This window comes from Phaethon lepturus, unplaced genomic scaffold (assembly GCF_000687285.1).
Source record: "Phaethon lepturus isolate BGI_N335 unplaced genomic scaffold, ASM68728v1 scaffold52270, whole genome shotgun sequence".
NCBI lineage: Eukaryota > Metazoa > Chordata > Aves > Phaethontiformes > Phaethontidae > Phaethon > Phaethon lepturus.
This window is the reverse complement of record NW_010510778.1, coordinates 35,001-53,096: the sequence shown is the minus strand read 5'-3', so window position 1 is coordinate 53,096 and position 18,096 is coordinate 35,001. Positions and strand designations below refer to the sequence as shown.

The following is an 18,096-nucleotide window of genomic DNA, read 5'->3' as shown; positions in this document are numbered from 1 at the left end:
TCTGATGTCTCAAAAGTTGTAAAGCTCCTTATATTGTGTCAGATTAGGAGCACGGGGCTTTTCCTCGCCTATCTATGTTGCTCTTTGAGGGGCATCACTTCTTCCAGACATCTCAGCCCAAAAACCTGTTTTTTCTTGGTGTTGACAAGGTATTACATACTTGAAAATAGTTATCCCTGAGGTTTATATTTAACAGTTGTAAGTTAAGCACATGTATATACAAATATATGTTGTTTGGTTTTGTCTGTATATAGGTGGGAGGAGATGTAGTCTAGAGATCTGTATATAAATGCATCTCCATGAAGAGTGTAATCAGAGGAACAATTTCTTGTTTTTAGAGGGTAACTCAAGTTAAAAAATGTAAATTATGTCTTTTTTCCCCTCTTTCACCTCCATGAACTCACAGCTATGTCTGCACACAGAACTGTTACACAGTCATAGTGAGAAAGCAATGTAATTCACACTGAAAACAACTGTAGATCTTCAGTTTAGACTTACTAGCACTGCTCCTAACCATTCCGATGGAGAACACTTCATTAATTTGCATAGATGCCCCTCAGAGGGTAGTAACCCCCAAACTAAAGAAAAACTAGTCTGATTTCAAGTATATCTTACTGTCCTTATTATTTTTAGTAAGTTTCTGTGTTTAATGAATTGATGAGTGGATTGGAAGGTGTAGTGAAGCTGAAGCTGTTTTTTAATTAAATAATTTCACTTCTTTTCAGTATACATCTGCTCTGACCTATGATGCTGTTCAAGTGATGACAGAAGCTTTCCGTAATTTGCGTAAACAGAGGATTGAGATCTCCAGAAGAGGAAATGCTGGAGATTGTCTTGCAAATCCAGCTGTACCCTGGGGTCATGGTGTAGAAATAGAAAGGGCATTGAAACAGGTAGCTTCCTTAGAGTGAATGCCGGGATGAGTGCATGTGTGAAATTCTCTATAAACGCTTGAAAAGAACCTTCCAGTCTCCTAATCTGCCTGGATCTTGCTGGGAATGATGTGGAAGTAAACGAAGGAACATGTCTGATACCAAGATAATATATTGTATATGGAAAAGAGTCTAAACTGAATGTTTTTGAAATATCAATAATCATTTATGGAAATACAAAATGCATTTTGTAAAACAGAACAAACTTAATTCTTCTACCACTTTCGTCTTCGTCTATATAGGTTCAGGTGGAAGGTCTAACAGGGAATATAAAGTTTGATCAGAATGGAAAGAGGATCAATTTTACAATAAACATCATGGAACTCAAAAGTACTGGTCCTCGGAAGGTAATTTGAACTGTATTACAGTGTCTTTAAAGGTTTTACCATGCTAAGCAACTGGTTAAGGTAGGTAATGAAACCCTGTAGACTAATTAAGGCATAAGTTGTGATAATATTTATTTATAGGTGTATTCTACAATGGTCTTGCAGAATAAAATAAAAATACGTATTTTTTTTCTAACAAATAGGACTTGCTATTGCTGGTAAGTACTACATAAGAGTATTTTCCTTTCAGTTTTGTGCATTAAACTTTTCGCTTTCTGATCTGAATTACTAAATGTGAGCCAGTATTTGGGGAAATAAGCTTCTGAATGACAAATGCGGAAAACAGCTTTTCAGTGAGATTTCTTTAAATGTGATTATCTTTCTGCTCTAATTCCAAACCTTTCAGGAAAAGCCAGTTTCTCATGTCATCCTAATCTGGAGTATTTCATAACCCTTTCAGCCCTACAGTAGGTGATGTTGATACTAAAACCTGTTAATATGTGAATGAAAATGGTATGCCTGTATTAGACAATTTAATGTGAACAAATGTCACTAGTTCAATCTTGTTACTATTTGCTATAGTCTTTAACTACATAAATAGAAATACTTACACTGGTAAATCCATAGCTAAAATAGTTCTCCGAGCATAAATCAAGGGCATAGTAATAGCATACTTTACCTTTTCTATGAAAGTTCGTATTCACTGGTGTCTGTGCATCCTATAAACTCTCTTTAGATTGGATATTGGAGTGAAGTGGACAAAATGGTTGTGAATCCTCTTGATGGCCCTCTTGGAAATGAATCTTCAGGACTAGAGAATAAGACTATTATTGTCACCACTATTTTGGTAATTAACCTCATATTTTGTCAGAAGACAGTCTGTCCTACAGTGATTTGTTTCTCATCATTATGTTAGTCTAAATATATTGTCTTTTTATTATTTGAGGTTGTGACCTGTTACTCATTATGATACATAAATAAAATCTGGAAATTAAGGAAAAGTATGTGATTCAGTATGCAGTTTTGTTCTGTAGAAAACAAATGGTCATTGATTGAACATCCTCGAAAGTTAAAATTTTTAGACCTGAAAATAGAAATGAAATATTTGCTTTCAAAGGAGGGAACATTGTCTGAGAGGCAGAACCATAGAGTTAGTTTTGGAGAATGGATTTTGCCAAACAACAAAGAGACTGGTTCTTATGCTTCAGAGTTATAGCTGCTATGGATTGGTGAAGTGTAAAATAAAACATTAAAAGTTGTATTCTAGTTGTCTGGAAAGTAACGATATGTACTGTTATAGAACAGCATTCTTCTGTTCAGCTTCTTTATCAGTTTGGACTATTCACAGGCTAGCATAGCGATTTCACTGCATGTAAGAATAGCTCAGTAACAACTGAGCAAAGAGGAGATACATTACTTTAAGACGACTTACGACTCATCACCAGTTTTGCTGATGGTAGAACTTTACTGTGTAGTTATAGATATCTTACCTGTTGTTTGTGTAGCAATTCAATAAAGATATAGCCTGGAGAGCCTGAAGTGTTTTCCCAAGGAGGGATGTGGTTGTGAAATAGGAAAGAATTTTCTTGTATTGAGACAACAAAAAAAGAAACTAAAATACCTTTGCCTTCTTCCATCCAAACTGTATGAAAGAAAGAAACTGGTTTTGGAACGTACTCTTTCTTCTCTGAATGCATAACTCCTGTTAACATTCATGGTCATTATTAACATACTGCCGGGAATCACTATACCTGTAAGTATTGTTATTGTGTATGACTGTGGTGAATGCAGCTTTTAAATGTGTTAAGGACATGTCACACAAGTAATTAACAGCTAACATATGCATAGCATGTGCGATTTGGATGTTATCTTCTCTCTTTTTCTCATGTAAGAGGAAACATATTAATCTATGAAGTGCACAACTGATATATGTCTCTTTACCAAGTAGCTAAGGCAAGTTCTTTCTGTGCAGGAGTCCCCATATGTCATGATGAAGAAAAATCATGAAATGCTTGAAGGAAATGATCGATATGAGGGCTATTGTGTGGACTTAGCTACAGAAATTGCTAAACACTGTGGATTCAAGTATAAGCTCACAATTGTTGGGGATGGCAAGTATGGGGCAAGGGATGCAGACACGAAAATCTGGAATGGGATGGTTGGAGAACTTGTTTATGGGGTAAGAAAATCTTTTATAATAATGCCATTAAAGATGACTGATGGAAGGAGTGGGATGTGGTTTATTTTTTGCTATAGAGTAGAGGAAATTTATCTAATTCCTTTGATAGAGAATTAGTAATTTGTATTGGCATGAAAAATTTTGAAAGTAAAACATGGAATTAGATTTTAAATGTAGATGAAGTTGGGGGGAAGTGAATGTATATTTCATCCTACTGACCAAGTGAAAGGCAGTGTATTCTTATGACTTTTCAAAGTGTTAATATACTTTTAAAAGGGCATATGTGAAAAGGGAAGTTTGGAGTATGCCAACCATATGGTTATATGTATTTCAGTAAGAAGAGTTTAAACTAAAAATTTCTGAAATTCTCCATAGGACATTCTCAGTGAAATGAATGTTGCCAGTGTCTCTGCTATCCTATTTTCCATTTGTGAAATGCAATAGAAACTAAACCATTTTTTGCTCTGATCATTATATTAGCTATTATTTGCTTTTTTTTCTTCCTTTACAGAAAGCCGATATTGCAATTGCTCCACTAACTATAACATTGGTGAGAGAAGAGGTGATTGACTTTTCAAAGCCCTTTATGAGCCTGGGGATATCAATAATGATCAAGAAGCCTCAGAAGTCCAAGCCAGGAGTGTTTTCATTTCTTGATCCGTTAGCATATGAAATCTGGATGTGCATTGTTTTTGCCTACATTGGGGTCAGTGTAGTTTTATTCCTGGTCAGCAGATTTAGCCCATACGAGTGGCACACTGAGGAATTTGAAGATGGAAGAGAAACGCAAACTAATGAATCAACTAATGAATTTGGGATATTTAATAGTCTCTGGTTTTCCCTTGGTGCCTTTATGCAGCAAGGATGCGATATTTCGCCAAGGTTGGTTACTCGCCCATTTCAACTTTGTGCATTTTTGGTCTCAGCCATCTCAGCCAGAGGAGGTTCATGGTGCATATATTTTCACTCTCAGAAATAAATTAATTGCTATTTTTTTCCCTCCCTAAAATCACAAAAGTCCTTGAAATAAAAGCAGTTGCCTGTGACATAGGATCATGATGTATTTGATCGATGTTGTCTTAATGTCGATCATACGTTTGCCAAGTGAAGTTATATACACCATGCAGAGACTGTAAAATGCATAAGGTTCAAGTCATTCCATACCTTCTTGGAGGGGTACCGTGTTTTTGCTGCATATTCCCATTTTACAGTTGACAGTGCAAATGATTCACAACAACTGTAATGGGAAAAAAAGGGTAACGTACCAGTCACGAACTACACAGACAGCACTTTCCCTCTAAAACTCACTACATATCATAACACAGTTATTAACCTGCTGTTTTTCTACAGGAGAGCCTGGAACTGAAATACAAGTCATGTGATGGCTCTAATTTCATGTGGATAGTTGCAAAACACTGTTGTTCTTCCATGGCCTAGTTTTAGAAAAGTCACAAAGGAAATTGCTAAAATTAATTTGAAGGTCCAGTTTAAAAATGCTTAATTCCTCATGGATTTTCACCTACTTTATTAGGGGAAACTGTAAAGCACTTATGTTAATTCCTTTGCAGCTCATTAAATATTCTATTTCCCTTGTGCACAAGTGGTTCTAGCCTTGATTCAGCAAAGTGGTAAGTAGATAGGTAAATAACTACTTGCTGCTTGAAGGAACTATAGTAACAAGTGAAATAGGGCCACTGGGTTTAAGGAAATCAAATCAGAAGACCTCCCTAATTATACTAAGCAGTTTAACTTTCTTCTAAACATTCTAAAATGAGACAGGGAACAGGTCAATTTCTAGTGAGCCTGGTGGCTAGTATGCAAAACAAATCTCACCAAGGGAGTGTTTCTTAGGTAGAAGTCATGCATCCCAAAAGTCAACAGCAGGTTTTCAAGTTGTTCAAATAGCAGAGCACTTATTGCCTGAGAACTTTAGCAATTCTGTGTAAAGGCTGGCATATCACAATGAGATATGACAGCCTTTATGATGAAAGATGCGACAGATTTGGTGTATAACACCGTAAGAATTGTATACAGGAAATGAGAGCCAATTGTTTTGGGTCATGAGAAGCTGTGTTAATTTCAGTCCTTTGGGGCTTTTGTATTGATCACACATTTCACAGGTTTAGTTGTCTTCAATGTCCTCTATTAGCTACAAAATTATTTTTATTGAATCAAGGCTATAGTAGAATAACTATGTTTTTTGTTATTATTACTTTACTGGCTATTAAAGCATGACAGTTGTTGTGCATGGTCTGATAACTTTTGAAAGGTGATATAAAAATAATGATAGTAAATGGTCATCATAAAAGGTGCATGAAACTCTAATCATTTTGGAGATTCAAGATTTAGTTTCAGTGAGGTGTTTAACGGCACTTCATTACAAACGTATTTTTGAGGAAAGCAGTTAGTTTGTATATTACTTGTTTATTATAAAAGTAGAAAAGGGCTGAAAACACCTCAGTTATTTTTGTTCTTGCACCAAAACCATCACTACAGAATTTGAACTCCCTGCAAATGAATTCAAGCAGATATGAGAAGGAATCTCTTCAGACATCAGGAAAATGCCTTTGTGAAGTTAGGTTTTGCACTATTGCTACTATCATTTCTCTAATAAAAGTGACAACCACTGCAAGGATTGTAGAGCAGACAAGTAACTTGGGCTTCCTGACTCTGGAATAGAAGGTGGTGTGAGTAAGACTGGACCACCTAGAAGCAGGTCTGCAATAGCAATCCCTGTGTTGCCATGTAGCACAGAAACAACAGAACAGAACAGAATAGAATAGAATAGAATAGAATAATGATATGGTAATGAAAACTTAGCAAAGTTTTCCTCATCTTTTTTGAGGGGGGTGTGTACTGCCCTGTACTGACTTGGTACTGCCATATAATACCTTTGTAAGTATAAACCATGGTGCACAAATTTAGGTAGTTGTGCACAGAAATTGTTATTTCAATATTTAATGATTTGATGAACGAGGTGCTTGTACAATTGTGGGTTGATACTAGTGCATAATTATCAATCTTTAGAAACTGTTTGAAACTTATATAAAAAAAATAGTTTTTTTAACTGGGACAGACCTTGTGGGAAAATTTTGAATACAAATGATGCTCACAAAAATTTTACTTATAAAATGTCATGTGGGAACATAATGTCTGGATTGGCATTGAGCTGATTTCTTTTTACAAAGTCAGTAGCAACTTTGCTGACATCATGAGCTTTTGAAGGTTATAATTTATAGCAGATGTCATCAATACAATATCAAGTGCCATAAAATCAGCAGTTATTAAATACACATTGTCAGAGATTTTACCTTGCAAATATGTATTTATCATATAATTCAATCTTTTAATTGTAGAATTATTTTGTACTCAGATTACTTTCATGTTAAAATAATATTTTCTCAAAGGTGACAGAAAACATGTTTGCAAAATATATATAAATTTAGAAGGAACTTTAAATAATTTCTTTTCTATGGTCCTTTTTAATAACATATTCTGGGCCTTATCTGACTTGATTTTTCAGGTACTACAGCAAATTAGTGAGTCTGTTGTAACATGGAATAAGTCTTTTCATGTCTGAATTATCACAGAGATTTTTTTTACAATAGCAATCAGTAAAAGCAATTTATCCAGAATTGGTTCTATTTATTTTTGTTCCCAGGTTAACAAATCAGCTTTACATAACTATCATGTTTTAATGTGTGTGTATATATATAGTTATATCTATATAAATATTTTGTCAGAATTAGTTTGAAATCTCATTCAAAATGTAGTAGGCTGGGTAAGTGATTTGTAATTTGTTTACTTAATAGACAGGAGACACATCAAGACATACCTAAGCTACTGCAATACCTTAGTATTAGACTTTCAACTACATGCACATTTCTGCCAAATAATCACATCTCCAAAGATTATGTACTCCTTCCTATAATGTCCTGTTTGGAAACGAAGTAGTAAGTAATTTTAAAGTTTAAGGGATCATTTAGAAACAGAAAGTCAAGTTTGACAGTAATGGCAGTATCAGTAATTTTCTTATATTAGTTTTTGAGTATTGAAAAATCATTGAATTTCTCTAGATGCGTGCTGTATACTGTTTTACATATTTTCTTGAGTTCTCTTTTCTTCTTTCTTCTTGAGCAGGAGATGCAAAACAAAGATCCATAAGAGCCCAGCTGCTGCAGTTAAAAACATCAGATTATTATTATTTTAAAATATACTTTCGTCGCCATTTTTCTGTATTATCACTGTTTCGTGTCCAGTCCTCAGTTTGTTAAATGCTTGTATCTTTCAGAAGTTGTGTGCACTTTTTAGTTTATGGATATTCCCTGGCCAGTTTTTATTGCAAATAATACTATTTGTTTCTCAGTATAGATTGTCCACAGCAGCATAAGCCATTGTTTTGTGGAAATAGGTCTTTGTCTGAACGTCTTAGGAAAAGAAGCAAGCTAAAGGCACTTAATTTCTAAGTGCATTTTTATCTGAAAGCGCTGTTTCTCTGATTTTGTTTGATCCTCTTCATAATGTCACACAAATTCACTTCAGAGAGACCAACAAGCTTGTGTGTTAAATATAGCACCTTATGATGGGAGCAGTTTCCTTTCAGGGTGTTCAGAACTTTGAAGAAGTGGATCACTAAATTCTCCCTAAAGTAAACTCTGGAGTTTTTATTTCATAAAAGTGCAGGAGATGTAGTGGAGTATGCCTTGATTTCCCATCTGATTAGTATGCAGAGCTATACTATAAGATAGCCTGAAATGCTTCCCTGTAGTATAATGCATCATTTGCATAAAACTGATAACGTGTTCCTTTTTAGGACTTTCATTTCACTTTACAAATCCATTTCATACTTGTTATTAGATCCCTGTCTGGGCGCATTGTTGGAGGTGTGTGGTGGTTCTTTACCCTCATCATAATCTCATCCTACACGGCTAACTTAGCTGCCTTCCTGACGGTTGAGAGGATGGTGTCTCCCATTGAAAGTGCAGAAGATCTTTCCAAGCAAACAGAAATTGCTTATGGGACATTAGATTCTGGCTCCACTAAAGAGTTTTTTAGGGTAAGAATTTCTACTTTTTAGATTTCTGTTTTGTTTTAAATAGGTGTTCACTCACGTAAATATGTTTTCCCTAGGCTTTATTAAAAAGTTGCTATAAAAATGCGGTATATGCAGCCTAAATCACAAATATAAGTGGTTCTGTTTATTCATTGTCCTTACATTTATTGTCTGTATATAAATATAAGGGTCATGTTGTAAATATGCAAAAGTGGCTGCAGGGAAATTACCTAAAAAATACTCCACAGTAAAGTAAAAAACAAGATAGATTTGGAGAAGGGAGTTGATGTTCATCTAAGCTGTAAAACAAGAGCTAAGGATTATAAACAAGGCTATTTAATATCTGCGCTATATTTTAGGTTGTCATGCAGTGAATAGGGACATGGGAAGGTGTACAGTCATGTTTTAATAAGTATTTCACATGATTTTTCAAGCTTGCAGATGGGGAATGGGATACAACGATTTTGGCTGCTGTAGTAAATCTATGCCTGCCTTTGAAAACAGTTACTATTTGTTACTTGCATTACAGTAATGCCTTGGAAGCCTGTCGGTCCTCACCTATCTCTGTGTATTTCAGTTTTAAAAATGCATGAGACTTCCAGTGTGTGAGTCTCAGGCTGCCCTTGAGACACAGCTAAAATGGTGAAATCCACCCAGCAAATGAGTGAGATACTAAGGCTGCTGGGAAAAACACCGTGACTGTTTTGCCTTGTGTGTGTGCTCTGTGTGTCTCTCCCTGTAAGATGGAAGTGGATCTGAAGTGCTACAAATATGAAAAACCTGTTGTTTTCATGTTTTTCAAGGGATGATGATTGTGTTAGGGTTAAACAAAATGTATTTTAAATAGTTATAAATAGTACGTTTACGTTTCAAACATAGCTTGCCACAAAAGTGATATGAAACAAGTTCTCACAAATATTTTTAATGTACTGTATAGTTACAGCAGTAACTGCTAGATTATGGTTTTCACTGGATCCTGTAATGCATACTCAACTGGTAATGTACTAAATAGGAACCATACTTTTTGCTACTGTAGAAAAGCATTATTTTCTGATTTTGATGGTAGGTCCAGTAATAAGACCTGCTGCTGATTGCATTCCTGTTGGCTAAAGCAAAAGTAACATCAGGTGTGTAAGCTAGTAAAAATGGGATTGGCTTTGTGCTAAGAGTGTTTAGAAGCATTTAGAAGCATACAGGCACATGTTCTGGTTTTGTGAGCATAAACCTTTTAGGTCATGGCTATACTGGGGATTGAATGTGAACTAATAGTAGGTCAGTTCTTTTGAATAATTTCTCTTTAGAGATTTTTAGGCTTTTGAAACAAAAAAACATTTGTATGTGCATGCATCAGTATGTAGTTTTTGTGCTCCTAGCACATATGTACATCTTTCAAATTACACTTTTACACAACTAGTGTTTCTGGTGATTACCTGAGCATTAATAACTTGTTTTTGTAAAAATCAAGTGGAGGCTTTGTGAGGGCATATTCTTCGCCTTTTGATAGGTTACCTTTGGCTCTGCACAAACAAGGCTATCATGATCTCTGGAAATTTCTTCTCAGCTGTTTCTATCGCAAACAATTTGGTGCATTATGTGTAATGAAACTCCTTAGCCTGATGGCTCTATGTACTATTTGCTGAAAATCACTTAAACTTGCCCAGTTATTTTTCAAGAAATAATAGCTGTCAGAATTTCTTTCTAGGAGACCTGAAACTCAAGTTTCAAGAATGAAACTGTCTGCTGAAGGCAATGGAAAAAGCAGTCTCTAGCATTAAGGAGACTAAAATTTCACACAGAGCATTTCTGTATGGTGACTGGATTGGAGTGGATGTGTGATTTTTATATGACCTGAAATTAGGACACAAATTCTTCGAACAGCTGGAAACAACTTGAGTATTTCTCTAGCAGCAAGCTAAAATGGACTGGCTTTTTCTCTATCGCTGTCATGAATTAAAAGAAACATTTGGGGTTTTTTTCACAGTCAGTAAACATTTGGGGTTTTTTTCACAGTTAGTCTTTCTCTTAAAGAAGTAGCATTAGTTGCAAATTTGTTTTCTATAAATGGAATGTATACTGGACCTAAACCTTGAGGCATACAAGCTAGTCCATATCACTTGACTCAGAGGTAACAACCTTGGCACTCACAACAGAAGATGCATTGCCTTTGTACTTTCCCCTACTTTAGGTACATACTCCGTAGTTCTAACGTAGTACAGACTAGTAGGAGATATTTTTGCCAACAGTGGGTAGAGCATCAGTTGGCACCGAATCACAAAACATAACTGAGAAAAAGAGATGAAAAGGCATTGTACTCTAGAGTTCTTAGTGCTTCTTTAAGATGAGAAGTAGAAGCTTGGTACATCATGCATAGAATATCAGTGCACAAATAATGGCTTTAAGAGTAAAAGAAAGAAAAAGAAAGAAAAGAAAAAAGAATACTGTAATGACAGAGTTTTGCTGAGCAGTAAACCTCAGCAGGAAACTATTATTTCTTAGTAATAATGTTATAGATATGCAATTTTTCTTCAATGGCATATCCGTCAGGTCTCATGGTTATATATTTGTAAATACCAGAACGTATAGTATAGTCATTTTCCTTGGGAGATCTAAAAGTTGCTGCAAAGAAAACTCTGAGTACAATCCAAGTCTTCAGAGTTTTATTCCACTGAGTTGGGATACTTACTGCTTCTGATACTTACTAGTGCTCCTGTCTTAGGGATAGTGCTTTTAGAGTTCTCAATGCACTGAAAGCCTGAACAAAGTTATATAGTGCATTGCTGCTGCCTTTTCTCTTGGGTTTACAACCTGAAATAATGGGCAAAACTTTGAAGAAAATGTGTGGCTGTGGTTTTACAGAAGTACAACTGCATAAGTGTGCAAGCTTGATATTCACTGGAACATTTCCATACTTTCCCCCTACTCGAAGTCATATTGAAAATTAATATCAAAGTGATACAAAGAGGATAAAACTAATTACTTTTACAATTCAATCATGTTTTTGCCATATGCCTAGCTCTATTCATCAAAAAATATTTATAAACCTGATAGACAAATGAAATCAATCATGATACCTTTTTTCCACTTGAAAAGATGAATTGTAACTAGTCCCATGTGTAAGGTAAGACATCTCAAAAAGAAAAAATGACGTGCAGCACAATAATTAGACTGATCTACATTCTCTCTGTCTGCATTAGTTTTTATTTAAAATCTTTTTACATGTACCTGTTTTTGAACCAACACTGTGACATGGACAGACCAATCTGTTTCATTCTAACTGCTTTGGTGGCCTTTAAGAGTAGATCCTCTGCCAAAGTAAAAGCAAGCAGAACTGCTCCATAACAAAGAAGTATTCTTTAGCTTTCACTGAAAAGACTATGGAAGAGTTGCTTATTCCTGCTTAGGACGCAAGAGTTCCAGAATGAAAAGCTGGGCATGGGAAAAATACCAGAAGGTTGATAATCCTTGTTGTTTTATAAAGAAGTCCTCTTCCGTAGTGAAAAGCCAGCAACAAACATAAGAAGAGCTGACAAGACCCCTTGAGTCACTTCTGCAAAAGTGGTGTCTGTTGGGAGGCAAAGAAAATTTGGACTGAAGATTAGTGGTATTGTCTTTTCTGAGGGTCTTCAAAAAGGTCCAATACCTCTAGATTTATGAGTATTTTGAAGTATTTTTTTAACTTATAAAGGTATTTAAATTGATGATTGTATTACAAGAGGTTATGCAAAAAGAAAGAAAGCATACAGCAGTCTGTCTATGAACCTCAGTCTGTCTTTATGCTCATCAAGATATTCAAGCTTCTAAAAAACCCTACAGGAAATTTCTAAAACCATTGAGAAGAGAAGAAACACTCTGATTTTTTAAAATGGAATTGAGGTTAAAAAAATCATGGATCATACCTCAGCATCAATGTTTGTCATTTCAGATGTAGAATTATAGAACATACGTTTCCAGAGTTAAATTTTGAGTAGCTCCACAGAAGCTTTTGAGAGGTGAAGGAAACAAAAGACTTGATTATGAAATCTTCTGTAACTTTTACCATGGACTCTACTCAGTACCTTAAGAGGCAGGAGCTATAGGAGTGGCATTTCATGAATCGGTGAAGGAGATATGATTAGAGATTATGGGTTTGGCTTTTTAAGTTTGACAGAAAAAAGAGGTACATAGCTTAAATACTGAGGAGGGGTAGATCTGAGTGCTGAGATAATGGAAAGACTGCCCTTAGTATCCAATAGCATGTTGATGAAGATATGGATATATTTTTTGTGGTCTAGGGGGTTCAAATGGTTAATTTTCAGTTGTGTTCTTGTTTTTTGAGGTCCTTGCATCTGGGCAACACACAAAAGAATTAATTTAGGCCATTGTGAAAGTAATTTTAAAAGAAACAATGCAGTAATCAATACTTCCTTTTTTCCCTCAAAGCATCTTTCTCTGTTATTTTCCAGATTTCTTTTTTTTTCTCTCCACATTACCCAAATTCCTCATGTCTTTTGCAGACAGCTCAGTGAGCCTAGTGAACAAAACACTGTGGTGCTTCAGAAACCTTGTTACATATATTACTCATAGAGCTTAATTTCAAATTATTGTTTGCATAATATTTCTTAAAAATAAAATGTTTTCCTTTCTATTAGAATTTTCCTTCCTTGTTTGTAAAGACAAATTGTGTCTGATAAAAGAAACGTACTATTCCCTAATCTTCTCTATCAAGTTCTCTTGGATATTGTAATCAAAGTATGCTGTGTAGTAGGTAATTTTGTGCTGGGCAAAAGTGAATTTGCAGCAGTATAGCTTGAAGATTCTCCAGTGTTGTGCAATTTATTTTATAAATTGATACACTCTAAAATAAGAGTAAGTGAGTATAAGTTCTGTTTGCACTACTCTTGGGAGCAGATCATTCCATAATACCACACTTGTTATGGTTAGAAATATTCTATTATTTTCCAGCCTAAATGTATTTATAACTAGTTTATCCTCAATTATGTAGATTCTTTTTCTTCTCAGTGTTTATTTTCCTGATGCATTAAAATAGAGCAAGTATGGGCTTTTTTCTGAGCTTTCATCTCTATCAACAAAACTGTGTTTATTCTTGATTTCCAAGCAAAGTATTTTGGTCCCTGATCATCTCATAGCTCTTCTGTGTGTGTGTGTGTGTCGTAGTTTGAATTAATTGTTCCTGAATGTGAATGAACAGAGGTGTACATTGTATGCCATCTGAGATCTCAGCAATACTTTGTACAAAGGCATTAATATTTTTCTGTCTTTTCTGGAAATAACTTTCTCCCAATTGTATCACACTGTTTTCTGAGTCATTTTGAGCATAGGAATAGATTTGCCTTTCTTTTCTTCTGTTTTTATCAGTTGAAGATCTTCAATTTTATTGCACATTTCTTATTGGTCCCAAAGTGCTGGACCGTGCTTCTGAACTGGAAAGTTTCACTTAATTTTGTTTCTATTATTCTAGTGCTCAGAATTTTCCACTTCTCATATATAACAAATAAATAATTTCCCATTGTCTGTCTTGATGTGTTTTGATATCCCAATTTCCTTTCCTACAAATTCTAGTCATTTCTGTCTTGAAATGTTTTCACTCTAAAATGTCACATGAAGCTGTGCATGCTGTGCAGTACTTCAGACCAAAAGAGCAGTAGTCACTTTGAATGCTTTTTCATTCTTCCTAAGTCCAGGCACTATGTTTATGGTTCTAGACTCTGGGAATAGTACCTGCAGTTCACTACAGATCTGTGGTTGCTTGAGAAGGTGCTTTTGCGTTTTGGGATTTAGTTTATTCCCCTGCCCCCAGTATAGGTGCAATAAGTTATTTTTGTTTTGCATCCATCTTGTTTTGATCATTCCACTTTTGTATCCTCATTCCTATTACTTATTCTTCCTTTACATTAATCTCATAAAAAACAAAGCTCAAGCATACATTTAGATTATGGTCCTTTGTGTAGATTGTCTTTGTTCTCTGCGTTTCTTTCCACCACACAGCAGATATACTTTCCTTTCTCCCATTCTTTTTTGACTCATGAGGTTTGAAAATCTGCTGCTGTTTGCTGTTTTTTTCAGTTCAATTTATATGACATACTGTTTCCTTTATGTTAGCAGATTTCCCTTGATCAAATCAAGATCCTACTTACAAATCTACATTCATATTGCAGTGATGTAGCAAAGCTGTAGTAGTAGATACTGCAGCATGACCGTAGTACAGCTGTCCCTCTATCAGTAGGTTTATTACAGTAAAGTTAGTTCTAGGAGTGGACAGCGGATTTTCCTTGTGACCAGCACTTCAAAAGGAACAGATAGATTTAGGTCATCATTGTGGTGATTAGTTTGTGTGACATTTATATGAGGTTTTCATGATATGAGATTGAAATGGTCTGCTTTGATTTTATGAATATGTTGAATGATGGGGAGGAATTTTGATTCTGTTGAAATTAATAAGTCTCAGGGGAGGAGTCATTTCAGCAAGTATTTTAACAGCAGTTAAATGGTCTTGAAACTTTAACATCCCTTTGTAAGACAAGCCTTCTTGAACACTTAACTCCCTAACTCACATGAAGAATATGATGACGACATAAGGTCCTTCTCTTGCACGTTTCTGGAGAAAATTATTGTAAGTAGACTTTTGAGGAATAAGTTCTTGAGTTAGAATGTTTTACATTTTATTAATAAGACCAAATATATTAAAGATATTGTAAGTAGCTCAATTAAGTAACGGAAACCGGAAAGCCATAAAACTGCATCTTAAGAACATGTAAATAATTTTTACCAGTACTGCCTAAAACTATCAATATATTACAAAATGTATATCTTCCATCTATTTTTGAACTTTCATTCACATTAAGTATTCACTCAGTATAAAAAAGTAAATACTTAAAGTATATAAACAAGTAATTTAAGTATTTTAAAGTGCTCAATCTTGAGCTAATTAAAGCAACTGAAAAACTAGTTTTGTCCTTTTCTGTGTTTTTTGATGTATCAATAGTTGATTTACTGCGTAAACTGGCAAGATTCATTTGTTGTTGCACTTTCTAGCTACTGGTGACAATACTAGTTCCTGTCCTTTTATTCAGTATGGAAAGTCAACAAGATGGTTACACAAACCATATTTGAGAATTAATGGACTAATAGAATGTTAGTAGTCTGAGGAGCTATTTCTGTCAATGCCATACTAATTACAGCACCCCAATTTTAAGAATAAAGGGTCTTTAAATGACAAAATGGAAAAGTTATCTGATGACCCACAAAATACAGTTAATTAATTTGATAAAGCTTTGCATAATTTAATTTCCTAATGAGCTTCTTAATGAAGGCAGTATTTTACATTTAAATGGGATGTGTACTTTGTAATAATAATAATTTTCATAGTCAAAATGCCCAGTGGTGACATGGTATTTTAAAAAAAAAAAAAAGGTTACCTCCTGGGGCATTTTTGTTTCAGTTATTGTACTTTCATAGAAGTAGTAAATAATAGGTGAAAAAGCATTCATTGTGAATATTAGGGTCTTGTACCATCATGTTGGTGTTGATTGTAATACCAAAGTTATAATTAGCTTTTAGCATTTCATATATAGACTGGAGTGTCACCTTGCAATAGCAATCAGCCATTAAGAGCGGTGCAGATTATTTCTTGCATTCTTGTAGTGAAATAATATAGCAATCTACAATGGTTCCGTTGTTTGGATTATGTGATAGAAAATTGTGGTGGTTTTTATAGAGCACTGCTGTTCTTTTAGGTTTTTGGTGCCATTAAAGAAATAGGGTATAAGAAGGAGATGTGAAAGCCTAATTTGCACACAAGGTATCCTGCATTCACAAGAATTCTGCTTCCTCATGGTTTAGTCCACTGTTGCTGATGACTGCATGCTTTTCCAAGTGCAGTTTAAGGACATGAAGAAGATCATTTGCATAGGAATAAAATATATGGTCAACTATAGCACTGGCCAAATTTAAATAACAATGTAATGTGGTGGTGTTTTTTTTCCCCACAATGTATTTGAATTAGGAGAAATGTGTATGCTTTTTTTAACTATCAGGTTATGTTGGCTTTATGAGTGAGTGTGTGTGCACAGAATGCTAGATGAAGGTCTCTTAACACTGTCCTTTTCTACATTCTTTTGCTCTACCTTTCATATAAAAGACAAATTCTGAAAACAGAATAACAAAGGAAATAAAATGACACAGTTCTGAAAACAGAATGTATTACTAAGTATATTGTGTAGCAATATAAACAAAAACCTTAGAAGTCACAAGCAGCCCCTAGGTAGTGGCTCATTGCTCTTATTTTTTATGAGTTTAGACAAGGTCAAGGACTAAGTAGGGATCAAGACTCTGAGCTGTATGAATTCCAGCGTGATGTTTTTCAGTGTTCATGGTCACAGAGGACTGTGCAGTCGTGGCAAATTCTGAGTGTTATTTTCTGGCAATGTTTTTCGTTACAGATTTTAATTTCCGTGGTTGCTGGGTCAGGTATTCCTTCAGGTGTTCATTTATATGGCAAGGACCCTGTGAGCCATCTAGTGGGAGGTGTCTTCTTAACACTTGACCATTTGGGAAATCTGTTCCTTGCCGCTTTTCCCATTCAGCTGTCCAGCACCAACCCCTCAGTCTGTCATGGGACTTCTCTCATCCTTCTCACTTACCTTTTGTGATCAGATTTCTGTGAAGTGACAGAGGAAATGGGGAGCTGCATTTTTTTGAAGTTGAACGACAAAAGCAGAACAGACTTTGCTAGACCTCTGTTACTTGATATATGTCAAAACTTGCAAAAGGTCATTTTAATAAACCACAAAACAATGCAGGAAGAAAAGTCAGTTAAGTCAGTTTATGAATCTGTTCATGACAGTTACCTAACTGCAATAAGGAACGCTTTATAAATAAAGGCGGCTGTCGGAAGCTTGGTGTCCCGTGCTTAGTCTGTAGTGGTAAATCCCATGCAGCAAGTTGGACGTATGCTGCCAAATGAATGTTGACTTATGATAGGAATGGGATGGAGCATCTGGGTTTAATTAGAGACTAAGTTGAGAGAATGAAATGTCAGGGAAGATTGAGCTTCTTCATAAAAGGCTGGGGACTTCCGAGTCCAAGCCTGAAAGGACTAAGGAAAGAGGAGATGGAGCACCCTGCAGAGCTAAGCACTGGTAGTTCTGCTTCCAGGGACGTGAGCAACAGCAGCAGGACTCAGGGAACAGATGATAGAAGGTTATGCACTTGGACTTTCCTTCTGTGCTCTGGTGAAGTTGATGGAGTCTCAGACATTAAATGGCCTGACTGACTTGGATCTTCAGGTGGGAGTCTCTTTCAGGCATGGAATGCTATTTGCTATCTGTTAGAGACACTTATCTGTATCTATCCACGTATCAGGTAAATTACAGACAGAAGAAAGTGCAATATTGGATTTTTACTATCCATATATCTGGTAAATTATAGGCAGAAGAAAGTGCAATATTGGATTTTTACTGATATAGTACACAGTGATAGTTTACCTTGTGAAATGGCTTTTCAAAGATGGTGCAATATACCATTCTTCAGGATTCTCCTAGTTTTTAGGATCATATTTTTAGGATCATCTTGGATGGAACAAGAACAGTGCATATGCAATATGTCTAC

General features: G+C 35.3%; 1 protein-coding gene across 1 annotated transcript in view; it reads left to right on the top strand.

Annotated features, from left to right (window-relative positions):
* Nucleotides 1–719: 719 nt before the first annotated feature.
* The window catches only part of GRIA2 (glutamate receptor, ionotropic, AMPA 2), a gene marked incomplete at its 5' end in the record, with an annotated part of 25,465 nt that continues 8,088 nt past the window's right edge, over nt 720–18,096 (top strand). The window contains 6 exons of the mRNA XM_010281805.1: nt 720–893; nt 1,175–1,279; nt 1,995–2,105; nt 3,231–3,437; nt 3,949–4,319; nt 8,295–8,493. Of these exons, the coding sequence (XP_010280107.1) occupies nt 720–893; nt 1,175–1,279; nt 1,995–2,105; nt 3,231–3,437; nt 3,949–4,319; nt 8,295–8,493 (1,167 nt within the window). The remainder of the gene's footprint in view (nt 894–1,174; nt 1,280–1,994; nt 2,106–3,230; nt 3,438–3,948; nt 4,320–8,294; nt 8,494–18,096) is intronic.